We start from the raw sequence: 16402 nt of genomic DNA, 5'->3' as shown, positions 1-16402 counted from the left end.
CCTACCTTCTGGCTGTCGTTAATGGCTAGCTCTTCGGCAACGACTTGCCACAAACTACGTGTTTATGTTTTGCTGATGTGTCGCCTGATTTGTAAACAAAAGCTGCTACTACTTCAAGCGGTGGGTCCACGTTCAGACAAATTTATCTCACATTAAATGACCCACGCCAACGTACGTGCGATGCATACGATATCACTCCTTATCTCCGGGTCACGTGACCACGCTTCAACATGTTTTGGAGACGACGTGAGAAATAATTGACCAGTTTTTTTTCTTTCCTTTTCAGTTTGTAGACAACAAATTATCATAGGAGACAGAACCTACAGATTTCATTTTGTCTTTGTTGTTCAGTTGAACTATGAATATTCGTTGTGACACTGTTGAAGACAATTTTAAATCTTTTGTTTTTTCAAATATAGTGGGTGGCTGAGTTAACAACTGACTTGAGAACAAGCTAAAGGAGTGAAAACATTGCCTGTAAAAACTTTGTGCTAATCAAAACAGGTTTCCTGATGATGAAGCAAGAAAAAATAAATAAAATGATAATTTTAGTTTTGGAAAGTCTACAAAGGCAATTAAGCCTGCCGATCAATATTTCCACTCCTGTTTAATTGAGTTTACGTGCTTTAAAAATCGCCAGAGACACATGGAAAGTTCCAGATTTCCGCTTCACTCAGGCGAACGTGAGGTCTGAAGTTAAGACTAATCTTATCAGAGAGTGGTTTCTCCTCCTATTTGTCAATACATAATCCAGCATACAGGTCAGGAGAATTAAAAGAAATGATCTCGAACTAGATAGTGACAAGTGCAGATAGTTCGCCGAGATGATGACAGCCTCTTCAAACAGTCTGAAGATAAACGTGCTTGCAAGGCCTGTTCAAGCTGGATTTAATTGAATACATAGACTACATGCAGTAGATTATAAAAGTTTGTAGCTTAGTGGTTACTTAAAGTTGGGAAATAATTATTTCACTTTTACTACGGTGTGATTCCGAATGTCGGCCTCGCTTGATTTTCAGAACTGAAATTGTGGTTCGTTTTTTAACCTGATATTTGTTCTCTATACGCGACAAAGCCGTTTAGTCGATGTCGACAGATATCGGCTTCACTAAACTGATCAGAGTCGGCGGAACGTGTCTTGATTGGTACAGTGCGTGTTGTTATTTATTTTTTTTACACCTGTCCGAGCAACGCGCCTCAAAGGCACTACGACAAAAGTTTAGACTAAGTTTTTCAAGTTCGTCGTTCGTAATCCGTGTTAATCTTCTCCATCCCTAAACCATCCTTGTTCCTTTATGGTTTATTATTGTCTCCGAGTCTTTGGTGTTTTCCTATCTTAGTAAACTACTATTTTCAGGTTTCCTTCAATTTAAAGGTGATTTTGTACATGGCCACAATAACTCAAAATACCGTGATTGCGCTCCTTCAAATCCTTATGATTTTCACTGTGCATAATTTAGAAATTTGAGGTCACGCGTAGGACGTACTGAGAACAAGAAAGCGACTCTGGTCGTTCTACAACCTTTTCACTGCTGGGTCGATCCGTTATATCTGGCGCCGGTTAGTTATGCCGGCCGCGGGGGTTTGCATTGTAACTCGCTAAGAAACCAAAAATCCATATAATACTATAGCAATCAGAACTCTCGGAGTTCAGTGCTGGCTGACTGATCAGTTTTGTACAGCTCCTTGTTTAATTGCATACATTGCTTCAATAATTAAGTAGAATGACTGATCTGTCGCTTCCACAAAACAGGAAGAACCTAGCATCACGATTCACTCTTTTTTGGGTCGTTACCGGTCATCAGATTTAGCTGCGCCGGAATTCAGTCGGCTCCCACGTGTATCAATCTCTTATTAGAAGCGTATCCCCGGCGCTCAGCACCCGATTCTTAGACTTCTTCCACTTCATACTTCACACAGATTTGATGCTACTCCGATTGATATCGTTGGTTGAATCCAGGGAATAGAAGAAAAGGCCTGGGGGCCACATATCTCTGGGAATCGACCGTACCGGTCTCCCAAACATGTCAGTCTTGGCATTGACAAGCGCTATTAATGCAAGCACCGGCATCGGCAAGCGCAATTTTTTTTTGAGCAGCTTACACAGCAAACAGTTGCTACATTGTAGTTCTATTTTCCCTAGTTTGAGAATCGACGGTGGATCCGCCAATCTGCCAAAGGAGAGCTAGATCTTTGTCGACTAGAGGATAAACTAGTAACCCTTACACACGTTACGAGATCAAACGCGCAGCATGCTAGTGAAATTCGAAAGGGCAGCTCGACAAAATGACAAATCTAGTGTGAAGAATTATTTACAGCCCGCTTATGACAAATCAACAAAAAATCTTAAAAAGTGAATGAACCTAATACGATTTTTTACCTGTTGTATATAGCCCCAATCTTCAGTCAACAATCTCGCTCATAATTTGTCAACACCTTGTTCTCAGTTACGTGCGAAAATAATGCAAATGAGTGCTACCGAGTGTTGTGGCCTGTGAAATAAAATTTGATCTTTCAGACAGGTTTATTTTAACCATGTTATTTGTGTAACCACTTTGGCATGTGAGGTACATTAATATTATTGATGAACACGTTTTGCCGAGTCTGAAAATGTCAGAAATGATGTTAGCATGTTTTCCGGTCACGTCTCACTTATCATACGCAAATTCGCCTTTAGCCAATCAAAAGCTTTGTCTGGTATGTGCTCTACTTCCGTATCAAAACACCAATTTGATCTTCTGCGATATTTTGGTCGAAATGTTGCCAAATTACCGCCAACTGCAAACCAGTGAATCTATATATGTTGAAGATCATGGGGGTTATTTGTTTAGCGTACGCGAGGAAAAGCAAACAAATTTCCCTCCAAAGCAGAAACCGCGGCTGCCTCAAGACAGTTAACGTTTCCTCTTTGATTCCTCTTTGTTTGTGTTTTTTAGTGTTATGTCAAAAACCCCGTGGGGGAGGGGGAGGGGGACTCCCATATGAAATGTTTCAGAGCTGCTCGTCATCCCGCTTAGGAGTGTAAATCAAGGATTTTGGTTTCACTTAGGGTGTTGTTGACGAAACGCTACTAGTTTAAGCTGTCAAAGTATCATGTAGGGTGCACTAGGAGAGATAATAATTCAAAAACGCTCTCAATTCCGTTTTTGGCTCGATTTCCGCCGGTCTCTCGAGTCCGGCCTACTAGCGCGGGCTCCTTTCCTGAACAGCGGCTGGTTATCAAGCCTATTCCGTTTAGGTGGTATCTTCTAGAAGTCGAATAAAGCCCTAGCCAAGCCCATATTGGTCTCCTTTAGGGCTTTAATTCAAACTTTGCGACGAGCATCCCCTACCTTTTCATATGGCAGTCACCCAGGCATCAAAAAACAAACTCGCTAGCGTTTGGTTACCTCTCTTCAGCAGATTATTTCCCGGGATTAATCCACGCAAGCAGAAGCAAAGTGTAGCAAGGGGGGACGATAAAGAAGCCTTAAACCCTGAAAGACTTTATTTTCAATTACAACCGTGACTATGACAACCAAGGTCACGTTTACAAAACATCAACGTTTTCAGGACCGGAGAAAGGTCTGGCACCACTTGTGAAAAGTCTTGTTTGTGTCAACAGCGTCCAGCCAGAAAAACAAACAGTGGGTCGGCCAAACTTCTCTGATATCTGAGAGAAACGCGTTGGGATCACTCGATTTGGACTGGCTGAAAATATATAACTTATCCCATATCAACCAAGTGCGAGGAACCTACGAAGATTTTTTTTTCGTCTCACGCTTCGCGCTCGCGATCGCGCTCCCCGCTCGTGTATCGCGTTTCGCTCTCCGACCCGCTAATCCGCCTGTTCTGCAGGCTAAAGCATAAAAACCCGTGAGAAAATAAAGTACCTTTATCGAAAAGGTCGAAAGAAAATGTCTGAATTATGACTAAGTAAACAAAGCTGATGAGCGTGGGCTGAAAGCCGTACTTCTTTAAATCAATAGAACCAACTAACTGGAGCCGTTGACGTATTGACGCCGCGAATCGAAAGAAGACCAGAGAAGTTACATTTTGATAACTGAAATAAGCGTGTAATTTTCCTGTCTTTTTCTGGTATTGTTTCTAGCTAAACGAAACAGAAACAGAACGCTTAAAGTCGTAATCTGAGAAAAATGATCCCTTATTTTGTTTGTAACACACCGAAAAGCAAACACCACGGGTGGAAAGTAGACCCCAAAAGTTTTGATCCGAATCTGGTCATACACACAAGGATTTCATCCACAGACGTACATTTCAAATGTGCTTTGTAAAGTATAGTGGAGTAACACATGTAAGTACTACTCGATAGGTCTCAAATTTATTTAAACCTTCGTTTAGAAATTAAAGCCACCTCCGCCTTGTTCCGGCCTATTGCAATCATGTAAGGTAAAGGTAAAGTCGAGCCAAGTGGTCCATCAGGCCGGAGCTTATACCGGTTTCTGTAGCATGAAGCGACCAGGAGTATTTCTACTCTTTCTTTAAGGCTTTTTATTTAACTGATTACTACAATAAGTAAACATCATTTGCTAAGATATAAAAGCTTTAGAAAAATACAATACTTGGTAAATACATTTATAATAAATCATCTACTACATTCAGTTGGTCGCAAATAGCTAGGAACAAACCAATTAAGTAACAATGCTAAAGCCCTTGGCTGGTAGCGGGCGAGGGAAAAAATCGCACGCGCCAAAACGTGATTATTTTAGCTTGACATCTGATTTGTTAAGTCCTTCGGGCAATCTCGTCTTTAGGGCTATGTATTTATTGAATTCTTTTGAGTTTAATGGTGCAGTTATTTAACAAAGCAAACTTGGTGTTTTCCTTTTGGTTCGAATTAAAGCGAACTCTGGTAGCTAGTTTGAAGTTAAGTCGGCGGCAGAATAATAGATCGATTTTACGCAATTTTAGCAAATTTCGTAAAATTCGCAGTTTCGTCGTGGGCCCTCCTCGAACCTCATCTGGACTTGTCTGACGTTTTTACAAAATTTCGCGTATTTCGAGGCAGTTTTCGTAACTGCGTTCAATCCTGGACATTATTCAAGCTTTATCAATTTTACACCCTTACATCTTTCAGTAATCCGACACTGGTTCTACCCGCTTCTACACGATGGTAGAAATGGGTTTTGCCATTGTTTAGTTCTTTTCTAGCTCATTTTAGTTCTTTTCTAGTACAAAGTCAAATTTGTGACATTTTTTGTTGTCCCTGGTCTCGTCTGTATCGAAGAGATCGAATATTTACATATTCTATTCTTCATATGATTGACAAGGTCATATATCAGCACCTAGAGCCTATACTTGTCTAAACTTGCCTATTGCAAGGGACCATGACTATCCACCATAAAATGCAGATTGCGCTCAAGAAAACAATTTGGAACGAAAGCAAAAACCGTTCGATCGAATTGTATACTGCCTAAAGATTTTTTTCGGGTAAGTCTTACGTAAAATGACTGTCTCGTTAATTTAATCTACCCCCAATAAACTGATATGCATTGTAATGAGTGCAAAAGAGTTAAATGTCTTCAACTGAACTGCGGAATTTCTTTATCAGTTCCAGTTCCCTTCGCAGTTCGCACAAAGGACCGTACAAGAGCTTCCAAATACCTCCTTCATTTAAAATGAAAGACAATTTTTCATCAAGGGAGTCAGTACTGACGTAGTCTGCGTTTGGATCCAGTCTGGAGGCTTGAGCTTTGCCAGTGGCAATGTGATGTACAAGAATAGATACGAGTTTTGAAAACTGTCCTAGTACACTTACAGAACGCGATTCGACTTCTGTGAATTTGTTTTGCAATTTTCTTACTTTACCTCCCATAGCATTCAGCTCCCGTTCCAGTTGTTGAAGGTTCCATTCCAGTCGTTGAATCATTCCTTCAACTATCTGTTGGAAGTTGGATAAGCTCATTTTGGAGTACATCGAGTCTTCCTTCAGCTTCCAGAAACTGAGTTTTCGTGCTTTGGCGATGCAAACCATTTGCAGCTTCTCTAATCTGTATTCCTGTGCAATATCTAGGAGATCCAAACACAGGACAGACGATTGGCGTGGCCAATTCAGGCAATTCACCAGGTACTCTTCACATTTCTCAATGAGCATCTTCATCATGTACTCTTCTGCTAGGTTGAGCAGGAAATCGTAGTTGTTTTCATCGATCTGTTTAGCAGACGTTGGATAAATGACCAGTAGCATCTCCCTTATATCGCTTGCTTTCTTCTCTGGAAGAGGCAAAACTTGTGTGGTTTTCTCTTTGAAGTCTGCAGTGAACATTCTTGAGAATACTGGGGACCACATCGCCAGAATACTTCGGTGGACATGAAATCTTTTTCCTTCCACCAGCAAAACGACATCGCTGAAATCCCAAGGCCGGGAAAAGTCTAGCTCACCTTTTGATTTTGATTTTCGATTTTCCATCCTGGGATGAAGTCCGCGCAGCACAACACACCAAAAATATAGATTTTAACACCCTGCAGCAATAGTTCGCTATCTCTTAAGCGTTTCACTTCACGGAATGGATGTTCGACCTCTTCCGAGATTTCTCGGAAATCAAAGTCAGAAGTTTGGAAACGAGGCAGTCATGCGAGGGGCGTGGTATCAATAATGTAAGTGTTTCTGGGTGAAAGCCATCACCTTTGACGTGTGACGAATGGCAATTATAGCTATACCCTCTACCGCACACCCAGCATTTGTCCTTAGCGCATGTTTAAGGGACTGAATTTCACTTAAGGACAATGCATACTAAATGCAAAGGTCTTTTGCTTGAACTAGGACTTTGTGGAAAAGGAAGATCTCGGAGAGGGCTACTAGACTGAATCCAAATGGTAAACCGAGGGAAGCCACGCATTTTTCAGAGACAAATTGCCTTTGGATCGCGAAATCAGAAGAAAGTTGCCAGGGGCCTGTTTCTCGAAAGACCCGGTAAAATATCGGGCCCGGTAAGTCACCCGGTAAGTCCCCGTAAACTTTTCGGGTGTTTCTCGAAGCTCCCGTTATTTTCGATCCCGTTAATTTTTCCGCTAACTTGCCCGGTAATTTACGGGAGGTCGTGACCTCCCGTAAAGTTACCGGGGAGTCACAAATGTTGCAAAACCAAACAAAATGGCGGCCGGGGGCGGACTTTTTTCTTTCAAAGACGCTTCTTTCTAGCCGATATGGCTGACTGAGAAGTCATTGAACGATTTCGGTTCTCACGAGCAAGAATAGAGTGGCTCGTTGAGGAGCTAAAGGAGGAATTGGAGAGAAACAAGGCGAGAAGCTGCCCGCTGGCGGAACCCACGTAAATATAATTGTTGTTGTTGTTGTTGTTTGTTTCTTTTTTACAGTTTGAAGGCGTTTGCATGGAAGCGCTATGTAACTGTGAAGTTCTACTTTATTGTTTTTCAAAACCAACAAACGGCGGGAAAAAAATTAATGAATAGATAAACACTGTCATGTAAACGCCGATCACTCGCCGCTCGTTTTCGAAAAGGCTTCTTTGTATGAACATCAAAATGGGTTCCTGTCACGCAGACCTGATCTTACTGCAAGCTGTTTCCTGTGTTTTAATTGCAGTTTTTTTTTACTATTTTTGGAGAAGGAAATTAGAAAACAGACATTCTACAAAAAGTAAATATAATACAGCGATCGCGAAGAGCCGCATAGGCGCTGTGCACAAATGCTGACAAATGTTGGTTATAGCATTTCTACTTAGATGAAACACGAAGAAGCGTACTGTACTCACGATAGATAAATGAGAATAAAGAACATGAAAATTATTCTCCCCAATCACATAATTGTTTCATTCGCATTTCTATTGATCTTAGCTTGCTTTATGCTCGAACAGTCGATTTGGGATCATTGAAAATTACGCTTGATGTTTGCCGGAGAGAACGGTTAAATCACGCCTAAAAATTTCAGTAAGATCCTTCCTTATTCCAAATATTCTGTACACTTACTTAAGCGAAATTCTTATCAGTATAAATTGCTGAAATAAGTGTCTGTAGCTAAATTTCAAGTTCTCAAGTTCACACTGTTCCTCGGCGCTCTGCAGATCTTGTTAGATTGCTCAGCGGAACATTTTGAATTAGAATGAATCACGGAAAAAGACAACACACCTAGAAAAGAGCGAGATTGTCGAGCGAAGTCTTCGAATCGAGCTACAAAAGGCGATTGATCATCACTTTCAAATAATATGACCATGCAAAATGACGATCTCTCTCAGTTGCTCTCCTTTGACTCAACGATAACTTAGAAGTTAAACTTCGCAGTGTTCTTCAAAAAGCATCACAGTCGCAACGACAACAGAATCGATCAGAATCGAATGTGTACGTATAATCCCAAGTGTTTCTCCTTCTCTCGCGAACGAGCGTGAAGCGCGCGCTAGAGATTGGTAACAACCCGCTATTTTATCGGGCCCGGTAAGTACCGGGAAAATTTACGGGTGCTTCGAGAAACGCTATTTCGGGCCCGGTAAAGTTTCCTGTTAACCGGCCCGGTAAGTTATCGGGCCCGGTATTTACGGGAGCTTTCAAGAAACACGCCCCAGGACACTAATGACGCTACTGGGACGATTTCCTGATTAAAAATCTATCAAAAGTAGTTTTGATGTCACAGTTTTGCTATGTATTTAATTTTGAAGATCTTTATAATAAGTAACTTTGCCTTCGTGTATGTAAAGTTGAATCCTGAGGAACTCTGTGAAGAAATATGTTCAGGTTTTGCTCTTTTTAAAAACAATACTGACGTCAAACTTTTTGTTAGCAAAAGTACAGTCTAAATAGCTTCTCCTCACAACCATGAACTATCACGTGTCTGAACAGGCTTGCCAGTTCCATTTCATAACATAAAATGTAGGGGTACCCACTTCTTTTCAAAAGTTAAATGACTTTTTTTAATCTTAATTGAAATCTTTTTGGAGCCCGATTCATGTTTTCCTGTCACATCCCCAGTAAGTCCAGCATTTACGTCTCTCGCAATTGTTTTGCGCGCGCACTATGCCATCTTCAGATAGAAAGAGGTTTTTAGTTGCTTCCAGTATAATTTTATACGAATAGTAGCTAGTTTTTCAGCTGTAAGCCGTTAGCAGCTAGTCAGTCAGCCATATGCTGCTATATAGTGTTCGTGGTTTTGGCACATATTTGATGACAGTAGGAAAAGTTTGCTTTCATTTTTTGGGTAGATGATTTCGTCAGTGACAGGAAATTTTCTTTGGCAGACTATAATTAAACATGAGACGATGATCATCAGGAGCTCATCACTAGGAGCGTGCAACTACCCCATATTCCTGTCACGGTTTTTTCACAGACCGATCTATTTTTAGTTTCGATTTACCGCGGATTCAGATCCCAGCAGGGACCTCAGCGACCAATCACAAGCACGGACATAATTCTTAACTGACGTCATCATTTCACCAGAAGAAGTGATGGGCCCCCTGATGTGAGGTAAGCCATTTTATTCCTTGCCGATGAGCGCTCACGTAAACTGAAACTGACTTATTTCGCGGAAAAAGAAGCCTGAAAATAGACCGGTCTGTAAAAATGCCGTGACATAGGCTTAGATGGGAGTTCCACTGTCCTAGTGATGGACTCCTGTCGTCATGCATTAGTCTGTGAACAGGTCCCACCCCATTCCTCCCTCGGCCACTTCACTCTCAACCAGTTTCTTCTCTGCTCTTCCAGCCGCGGTCAGACCTAACCAGCCGGGGCCTGTTCACAGGCTAATCATGCATGACCTCTCTGGTTTAAGCCAAGAGAACTACATCGCTTGAACAGACATAAGGTCACATAACCACATGATTATTTTCTGGTGTTTTTGCGCATAGTTAATTAGTGTTTTGCGTTAGTATATTAAACCACTGGAGGTATGAAGTACTGCGATATCCCCAGTTCTGCTTACCAGTGACGTTTTCTTAGAATAATAATACCAAAATGCGCGTTTAATTGACGAGTAATGAAGTGCTTAATATCAGATATTTTGGAAGTAATGCTGTACTATATTCGGTCATACGCGTTTGATATTTTTTGGTCGCTGTTCTATTTTGAGTTGTTTTGATCATGTACAAAAGTTTAAATTGAAGGAAACCTGAAAATAGTAGTTTGCTAAGATAGAAAAACACCAAAGAGATATTAATAAACCATAAAGGAACAAGGATGGGGAAAGATGGAGAAGATTGACACGGATCACAGACGAAAGAACTTGAAAACTTTAGGCTAAACTTTTCAAGATGCGCAAACTGTAACAGAGCTCCTTTAATGTGAATAGCGTGGAATAGCAGAACCTATCATTGTCGAAGGTCTCAATCGGTGGTACGTTACCTTCGACAGTTGAGGGTTAAATTTCCGTTTTTTTACGGCTTACGGTAACATTTGTCCTTATTTGAGTGTAAACTCCATTGAGACCTTCGTTGTTTGTGTGCTTGGATGCAAAGATAGCTAAAGTAACGAGAATGACTAATTATCCACGGTAAAGTTAGAAGTTGTCCATACGCGTTTATGCGAGAATTTATACCAGACAATGAATAAAGTTGAAACTGGTAGCAATAACTTACACGCCGTAGATCGTAAAATTACAACGGCTTCAGTTCAAATAAAAATGAAATAAAGTAACTTACTTTCAGCTCCTGGTAGTTTTCTCTTCAAAAAATCCCCTCTTTGCCTTGTCTTGAGATAACAGGTATGCTAATAAATATTGTTATATTTTACCTGTGGAATAAAGCAGTTATATTATAGAAGATTTTTAGTAAAATTCTATTTCCAGAGCTCGAGGAATCAACAGAGATTGAAACATTTGATCAACAGCCGGACGATTAACAAAGATGTAAACAAAAATGAATTGGATATAAAATTTAACTGTTATTGTACCTCCCAAATCTTCCGTGCGATATCGTCGTGGACTGATATCACTACCATGCCCAGCGAAGCAAATGTGTGTGTGTTATGCAAATGATCATCATTATAATGCGACTGTGGAACAAAAGCTGTTCTTAGAGGTGGTGATACCATGCTTTCTGGTGAATTATATTTCATATTAATGACTTATGTACGTGAGGTGCATACGAGATCACTTTGCTTATCACATTTGCTTGTCAGAAATACTAAGTGCTACTTCACACTCATCCACAATAAAATAATTAACTATAGCTGGTGTTTTTGTCATCAGTTTTTATGACACGAAGATTGCTTAAGCTTCAAAGGTTGCTATAAATTTAATCATGTGCCGGCGATTTCGCCGAGGAAATCCCAAAACTACAGACTGAAACCTCGGCGACACTACGCCTGAGAAAGACGAAAACGTAGCTTTATTTCGACGGTTAGGCCTACCGTCCACACTAATCCGCCACGAAAACAGAGTTTTTCGTAAACGCTCTTCAAACCGGAGGATCTCGAAAACGCCGGGTTTGCGTTTTAGTGCGGAATGAAAACATTTCAAAGAAAAGCACAAATCTTCTCTAAAACTTTCTTTTTCGCCATAGATCGGTCCAATTGACCATTCTTAATCTCTAACGAGCAAAATTTGGCTCGATGAAGGATTTCATACATTTTTGGTTAAAAACGGAGCTTTTCGAAAACGGTAACCATGCGATTTCCGTGCTCGAGTTTTCCTCAGACACAAATCCAAAATGGTCGGTGATTGTTGCGTTTTCACATTTTCTCCGGCGTAGTGTGACGAAAAATATTTGAAGCGTTGTCGGAGTGAAAACGGTGTTTTTAAATTTTACCGGCATAGGCTGGACGGGGCCTGACTGAATATTGACACTGCTAAGAATCGAATACTGTAATTACCAGCCATTCGGCAAATGGCTAAATTGTGTTCGTTTTCAGGGGAGGAAAACTGACACTGTCTAGAAATTACTGATTAGAGATTCGGATGCCAAACTTAATGGACCTTTGGAATTCGCAACCAATCGTCGATTGAGTTTTGTCCTATTTACACTATTTAATGTTTGTCCCCTTCGCCTTGCATCACAACCTTAGCCTGCATCAAGTGTCCCGTTTGTTGGGTAGTAACGCAAAGAACTAGCTAGCAAATGAAAACAAGAAAAAAAAACTAGCAATGATCTGACGAATCTATATCCCTAGAGCTCTGGCTTTAAATGTGGCGCGAGTACTTTTAAAATGAATTTAAAAGGTACATTACACGTAAATTGATATTCCTGAACAAGTGTTCCTCTGTCAGTCTATTTTAAGAACCATTTTCTAGTGGTAAAAATCTGTCTTTGATCCAAGATTTCTCGAAAACCTACCACACACCCTAGTGTAAAGTAATTGCAAGTAATTGTGTTGGACAACCGAAAAAAGAAGAAGCAAATTTAGTTTAATTAATATACCGAAGTCGCTGCCTATCACTTCATTCGCACAATAATCCCTGTAAGTAAAGCCGCTTTAATTTTTAAGATGAGTTAAACGGCTTTTTTGATCGACCCCGAAAAATGCTCTGCGGCAAGAGAGGCCGCCGTCTTGAATTTGACCCAGAGACGAAAGATCTTGGGAACGAGGGTAATGGTAAAAACCGCCGCCCGACCAAACGGAGGCGCACATCTAAGTACGAGAGGAGCTGGGCGTCGAGCATGGTTACTAGGCAACATTGTAATTTAGTGCCCAGGACACTGCTCACCCCAGCACCAAGTTTATTGCCCGATGCAGCTGCCTGTTTTAGTATTCCTAATACGAATTAAATGTGGAAAAAACTTCTCACGTGCGGATAGGAAATTGATATCACTGCACATCCACTTCCTGATACGCCACGAGTTAATAAATGCCCCGATGCAAGGTATGGACAATGCTAAAAAAATTCTATTTTAATTTACAGCCAGGTCGATTCATTTACCGGGCCTAAAAACAGAACGGAAACTGTGTTCAAGTCTCGTTTGTTAAGAACAATGAAAATGCGGTCAAACGATATGATCGACTTAACATCATAAGATTATTCAAATTCTCGTTCGACCAATTAGAGCGGTCTAACGACCTCTCAACTAAAGCGACTAAGAACAAAAATATAGAAATCTTACCAAAGTTACCCGAAACCCGATCTATATTACTAGCCAAAACGTTGCGGGTTTTCAATTCGGATATCGTAAATATAATTTTTGGGCCCTCAGGCATAATGTTTATCACATCCGATTAATACCACCAAAAGATGAAGGAATTAACTTGGCCTTATAGATATTTAGAGTAATATCATTATTCTACAAACACTTCAAGAAAAAGCATTTTCATTTATGTGGGGCCAGCGAATTCACCTCACATTTAAGAGAAAAATATGCACTTCTACGTAAGAGAGACAGGTTCTTTTGTTGACGTCTGTTATTAAATTCAAATAACTGGTTCGCATTGTTTGTTTGACACTTGGTTATGTTGGAAGGTTTTTCTACATCGCAAAAAATAATAACGCCCTATGATATTTGAAAGATTTTTGTTATTTTTGAGATGCTGACTGATAAACACGTTAACGACCTTCATACGTATACGTTGTTAAGTTTTTTGTTACATTTTGATAGGAAATGACATGTCGTTGACGTAAAAGGTTTATTTGAAACACTTATCGTCTGGTTGTTGAATAACCATGGGATATTGACTGATAAACACGTCAAATGAAAATCATACTGAAAAGTTGTCTTTTTTATTTTGCATTTTAATCGGAAATGAAATGTTATTGACGTAAAAGGTTTATTTGAAACACTTATCATCCGGTTGTTGAATACCCATGGGACACTGACTGATGAACACGTCAAATAACCGAACAAGCATACTTAAAAGTTGTATTTTTTTTGCATTTTAATCGGAAATGAAATGTTATTGACGTAAAAAGGTCTATTTGAAACAGTTATGTTGATATCACCCAGCCAACCCAATTGTCTGTTGTTGTGGCTATTATTTAGTCGATCGTTGCTATAGAGACTACTGAAGTATCCTTGTTAGAACATTTCCTCTGTTGTTAAACAAACGGTTAGCCGGCAGCTAGCGCCACGTGAACTTAGCAATTTCCTCATTGCCAAACACGCCATCTGTACTTCTAGAGCACCGGGGAAACGTGATGAGAAAACAACAAAACGTGTTCTACACACCCACAAGTCGCCAAAATCAGTGTAAGGCTTAGGAACTCATGCCAACTTGGTAGAAACTATGCTCAAGCAATTATTCGGTTACTTAAAAATTCACTCCGAGCTCCATCCAAGGGAGCATCACTTTTAAATAAAAACTTGTCTTCTCCACATTCGTCAAGCGTATGATTTAACATAATTCGACATCGTGCAGCATAAGTTGATAGAATCTAAAAAATCTAAGCAAATTTACCGTAATGTCGTTTCAGGAAACGCAACCACCGCAACCTGTTTCAGTTTTCCTGCGGAGCTAGTCTTGAAGCGATGAAACACGTCTTGTAGAGTTCTCAAATCGTTGAAATCATCGACTAGGGAACTTCGATAAAAAAATTCGGTATCGCGATGACATAAAAATAACGTTAATTTTGATATCTTATACATTAGAAGTGGCTGTCCCAAGAATTTTTGTGGTGGATTCAGTGACCATTGTCTGATATAAAGAAAGTTTTAACCATGATTTCTTGCACGTTCCCGGAAATGTGCCGCTTCAAGTCTAATGAAACAATTGATAATGGGAAACACTTTTCACCATGTATACAAGCGCCATTATGAAAGGCTTGATCTTTTTATGACTAAAAGGAAATAAAGCTAAAAAAAAGTAGTTAGATAACTTTTTCTGTCGGTAATTGGGGCTGTAAAACTACATTTTCAAACCTCACGTTTTGTAGTGGTTTATGATTCATGACCAAGTCAGACAAATGTCGATATATGGCGTTTACAGTCTGGGATGCCATGAATTCACCAACTGTATATGCAGTTTGTTTTTGATGGCGGCTTTTGTTTCTATCTCGCATTGTCTATCACTGTCAATCAAGTGGATTTTTTGAGTTCAAATCGTGACAGCCTTTTACCGATATAGCAATGAGATAGCTGGCAGACCACACTGGGGTACACAAACAACTCTCACTACAGTAATTATCTACTACAGCTCGCAAATGCACTGATAAATGACTTTAATGATATATAGCAGCTTAGCTATTTCTGAAGACCAAGGTAATCACTCTTTTAGGCAGTAGTTTGTTCTCTCCAGTCATTTCCCCTGTTTTGATCACTTTTTATCAGTTTAGTAATTTCTAGAAAATTTGGAGTTATTTTTCCTTATGATCTCCACCGCCATTGTCAGGGGCGTGGCACCAAAAAGTAAAATGTTGCATTAGCACTCGAAAAATGAGCGTGCGGTCACACATGTCCCTTAGAGTGATTTCCAACAGCACAAAAAGAAGAAAAACTCAGTTGTCAGAATGTTCTGACATCTACCACAGCTCAAGGAACGAGTTTATTACATCTCGAATTTTGTCTATGATTCCGAAAGGCAAAATATCACATTAACGAGCAAGAAAAGGGCGTGCGGTCAAACATGTCCCTTAGCATCAAAAAACCGATGAAAAAAGAACACTTGTCTGAGTAAAAATTATGTTCTGACAACGCATAATTCAACGAAAAAGTTAATTACGTCTCGAATTTTGGCCTTGATTCTTATTTCAGTTATTAAAAGTAAAATCCCACTGAGTTTAGAATCTATCTTCAAACTAGCTCGAGTTATTTGCCTTCTAACCGTTTCCAAGCCCGCTCGACTTCTAATTTCTCTTGACAATATCATACATTTTGAGACAGGCAGGTGATGAGAGCAAAGGTAATCATCAACTAGGAGATATTGTCGATCTTGATGTAACACCAAATTCTAAGAATGAACAATGAGAAAAATGTAGGATAATCTGTATAGAGAATTAGTGTTTCGAGCCAAGTACTGAATGTGGCAAGGCTAAACGAACCTTACGCGGTTTTCAAGACTTCCACTAACACTACTCACCGATAGCGTGTTGACTGACTGCACTGTGACTAATTATGTAATACACCTTATGCGATGGTTAAACATATTGCACGGATGTTTTAGTTTGCGAGTTGCGTGGAAATAAAGGAATCAAAAATACGAGCAATGAACAATATAATTTCATTTTCTAGTATTTGGGCTTCTAGTTTTTGAAAAACATCCTGAATGATCCGAAAATCGTACCGATCGCAAAGGGAGCGTGCTAATGACGAACAATATACGACTCTACAGTGCAACATGGGCTTATATTTTGCGCTTTCTCTGGCCTAATATGGTAAAAAGGCGTAATATATGGAATAATAAAACATTTTATATTCGAGTTCAAAACACAAGTACTTTATATTCTTGTCTTCTTGAAGTAAACAAATACTTCAAAAATCAATTGCTTGTTTCAAATGTTTACTTGTGAACCATCTTGGCTCAGATATATTGATTACAAAAAGTATTTGTTGTGGTCTTTATCATCTTTTAGTTAAAATTCTGGCAGCTTGACAATCAA

General features: G+C 39.8%; 2 protein-coding genes across 9 annotated transcripts in view; both read right to left on the bottom strand.

The window, feature by feature from the left end:
• LOC110039848 (kelch-like protein 40) overlaps positions 1-6701 on the bottom strand; it is a 42381-nt gene extending 35680 nt beyond the window's left edge. For all 4 annotated transcript variants that reach the window (XM_089296757.1, XM_089296754.1, XM_089296755.1 and 1 more), the window contains exon 1: positions 2381-6701. In XM_089296757.1, the coding sequence (XP_089152883.1) occupies positions 5513-6409 (897 nt within the window). In that variant the 5' untranslated portion in view covers positions 6410-6701 and the 3' untranslated portion in view covers positions 2381-5512. The remainder of the gene's footprint in view (positions 1-2380) is intronic.
• Positions 1-16402, bottom strand: part of LOC110039846 (uncharacterized) — a 28004-nt gene that overhangs the window by 9738 nt on the left and 1864 nt on the right. For 2 of the 5 annotated variants that reach the window (XM_089296748.1, XM_089296752.1), the window contains exons 1-2: positions 10834-11429; positions 10584-10674 (exon numbers count right to left, since the gene is read on the bottom strand). The gene's annotated coding sequence lies outside the window, so the exon portion shown is untranslated. Of the gene's footprint in view, positions 1-5; positions 2375-10583; positions 10675-10833; positions 11430-16402 lie in introns of those variants that run through there. The other 3 variants (XM_089296746.1, XM_089296753.1, XM_089296750.1) reach the window with 2 other exon arrangements.

This window comes from Orbicella faveolata, unplaced genomic scaffold (genome assembly GCF_042242905.1).
Source record: "Orbicella faveolata isolate gen_17 unplaced genomic scaffold, um_ofav_v1 contig_27, whole genome shotgun sequence".
Classification (NCBI taxonomy): Eukaryota; Metazoa; Cnidaria; class Anthozoa; order Scleractinia; family Merulinidae; genus Orbicella; species Orbicella faveolata.
This window is presented reverse-complemented; position numbering and strand designations above follow the sequence as displayed.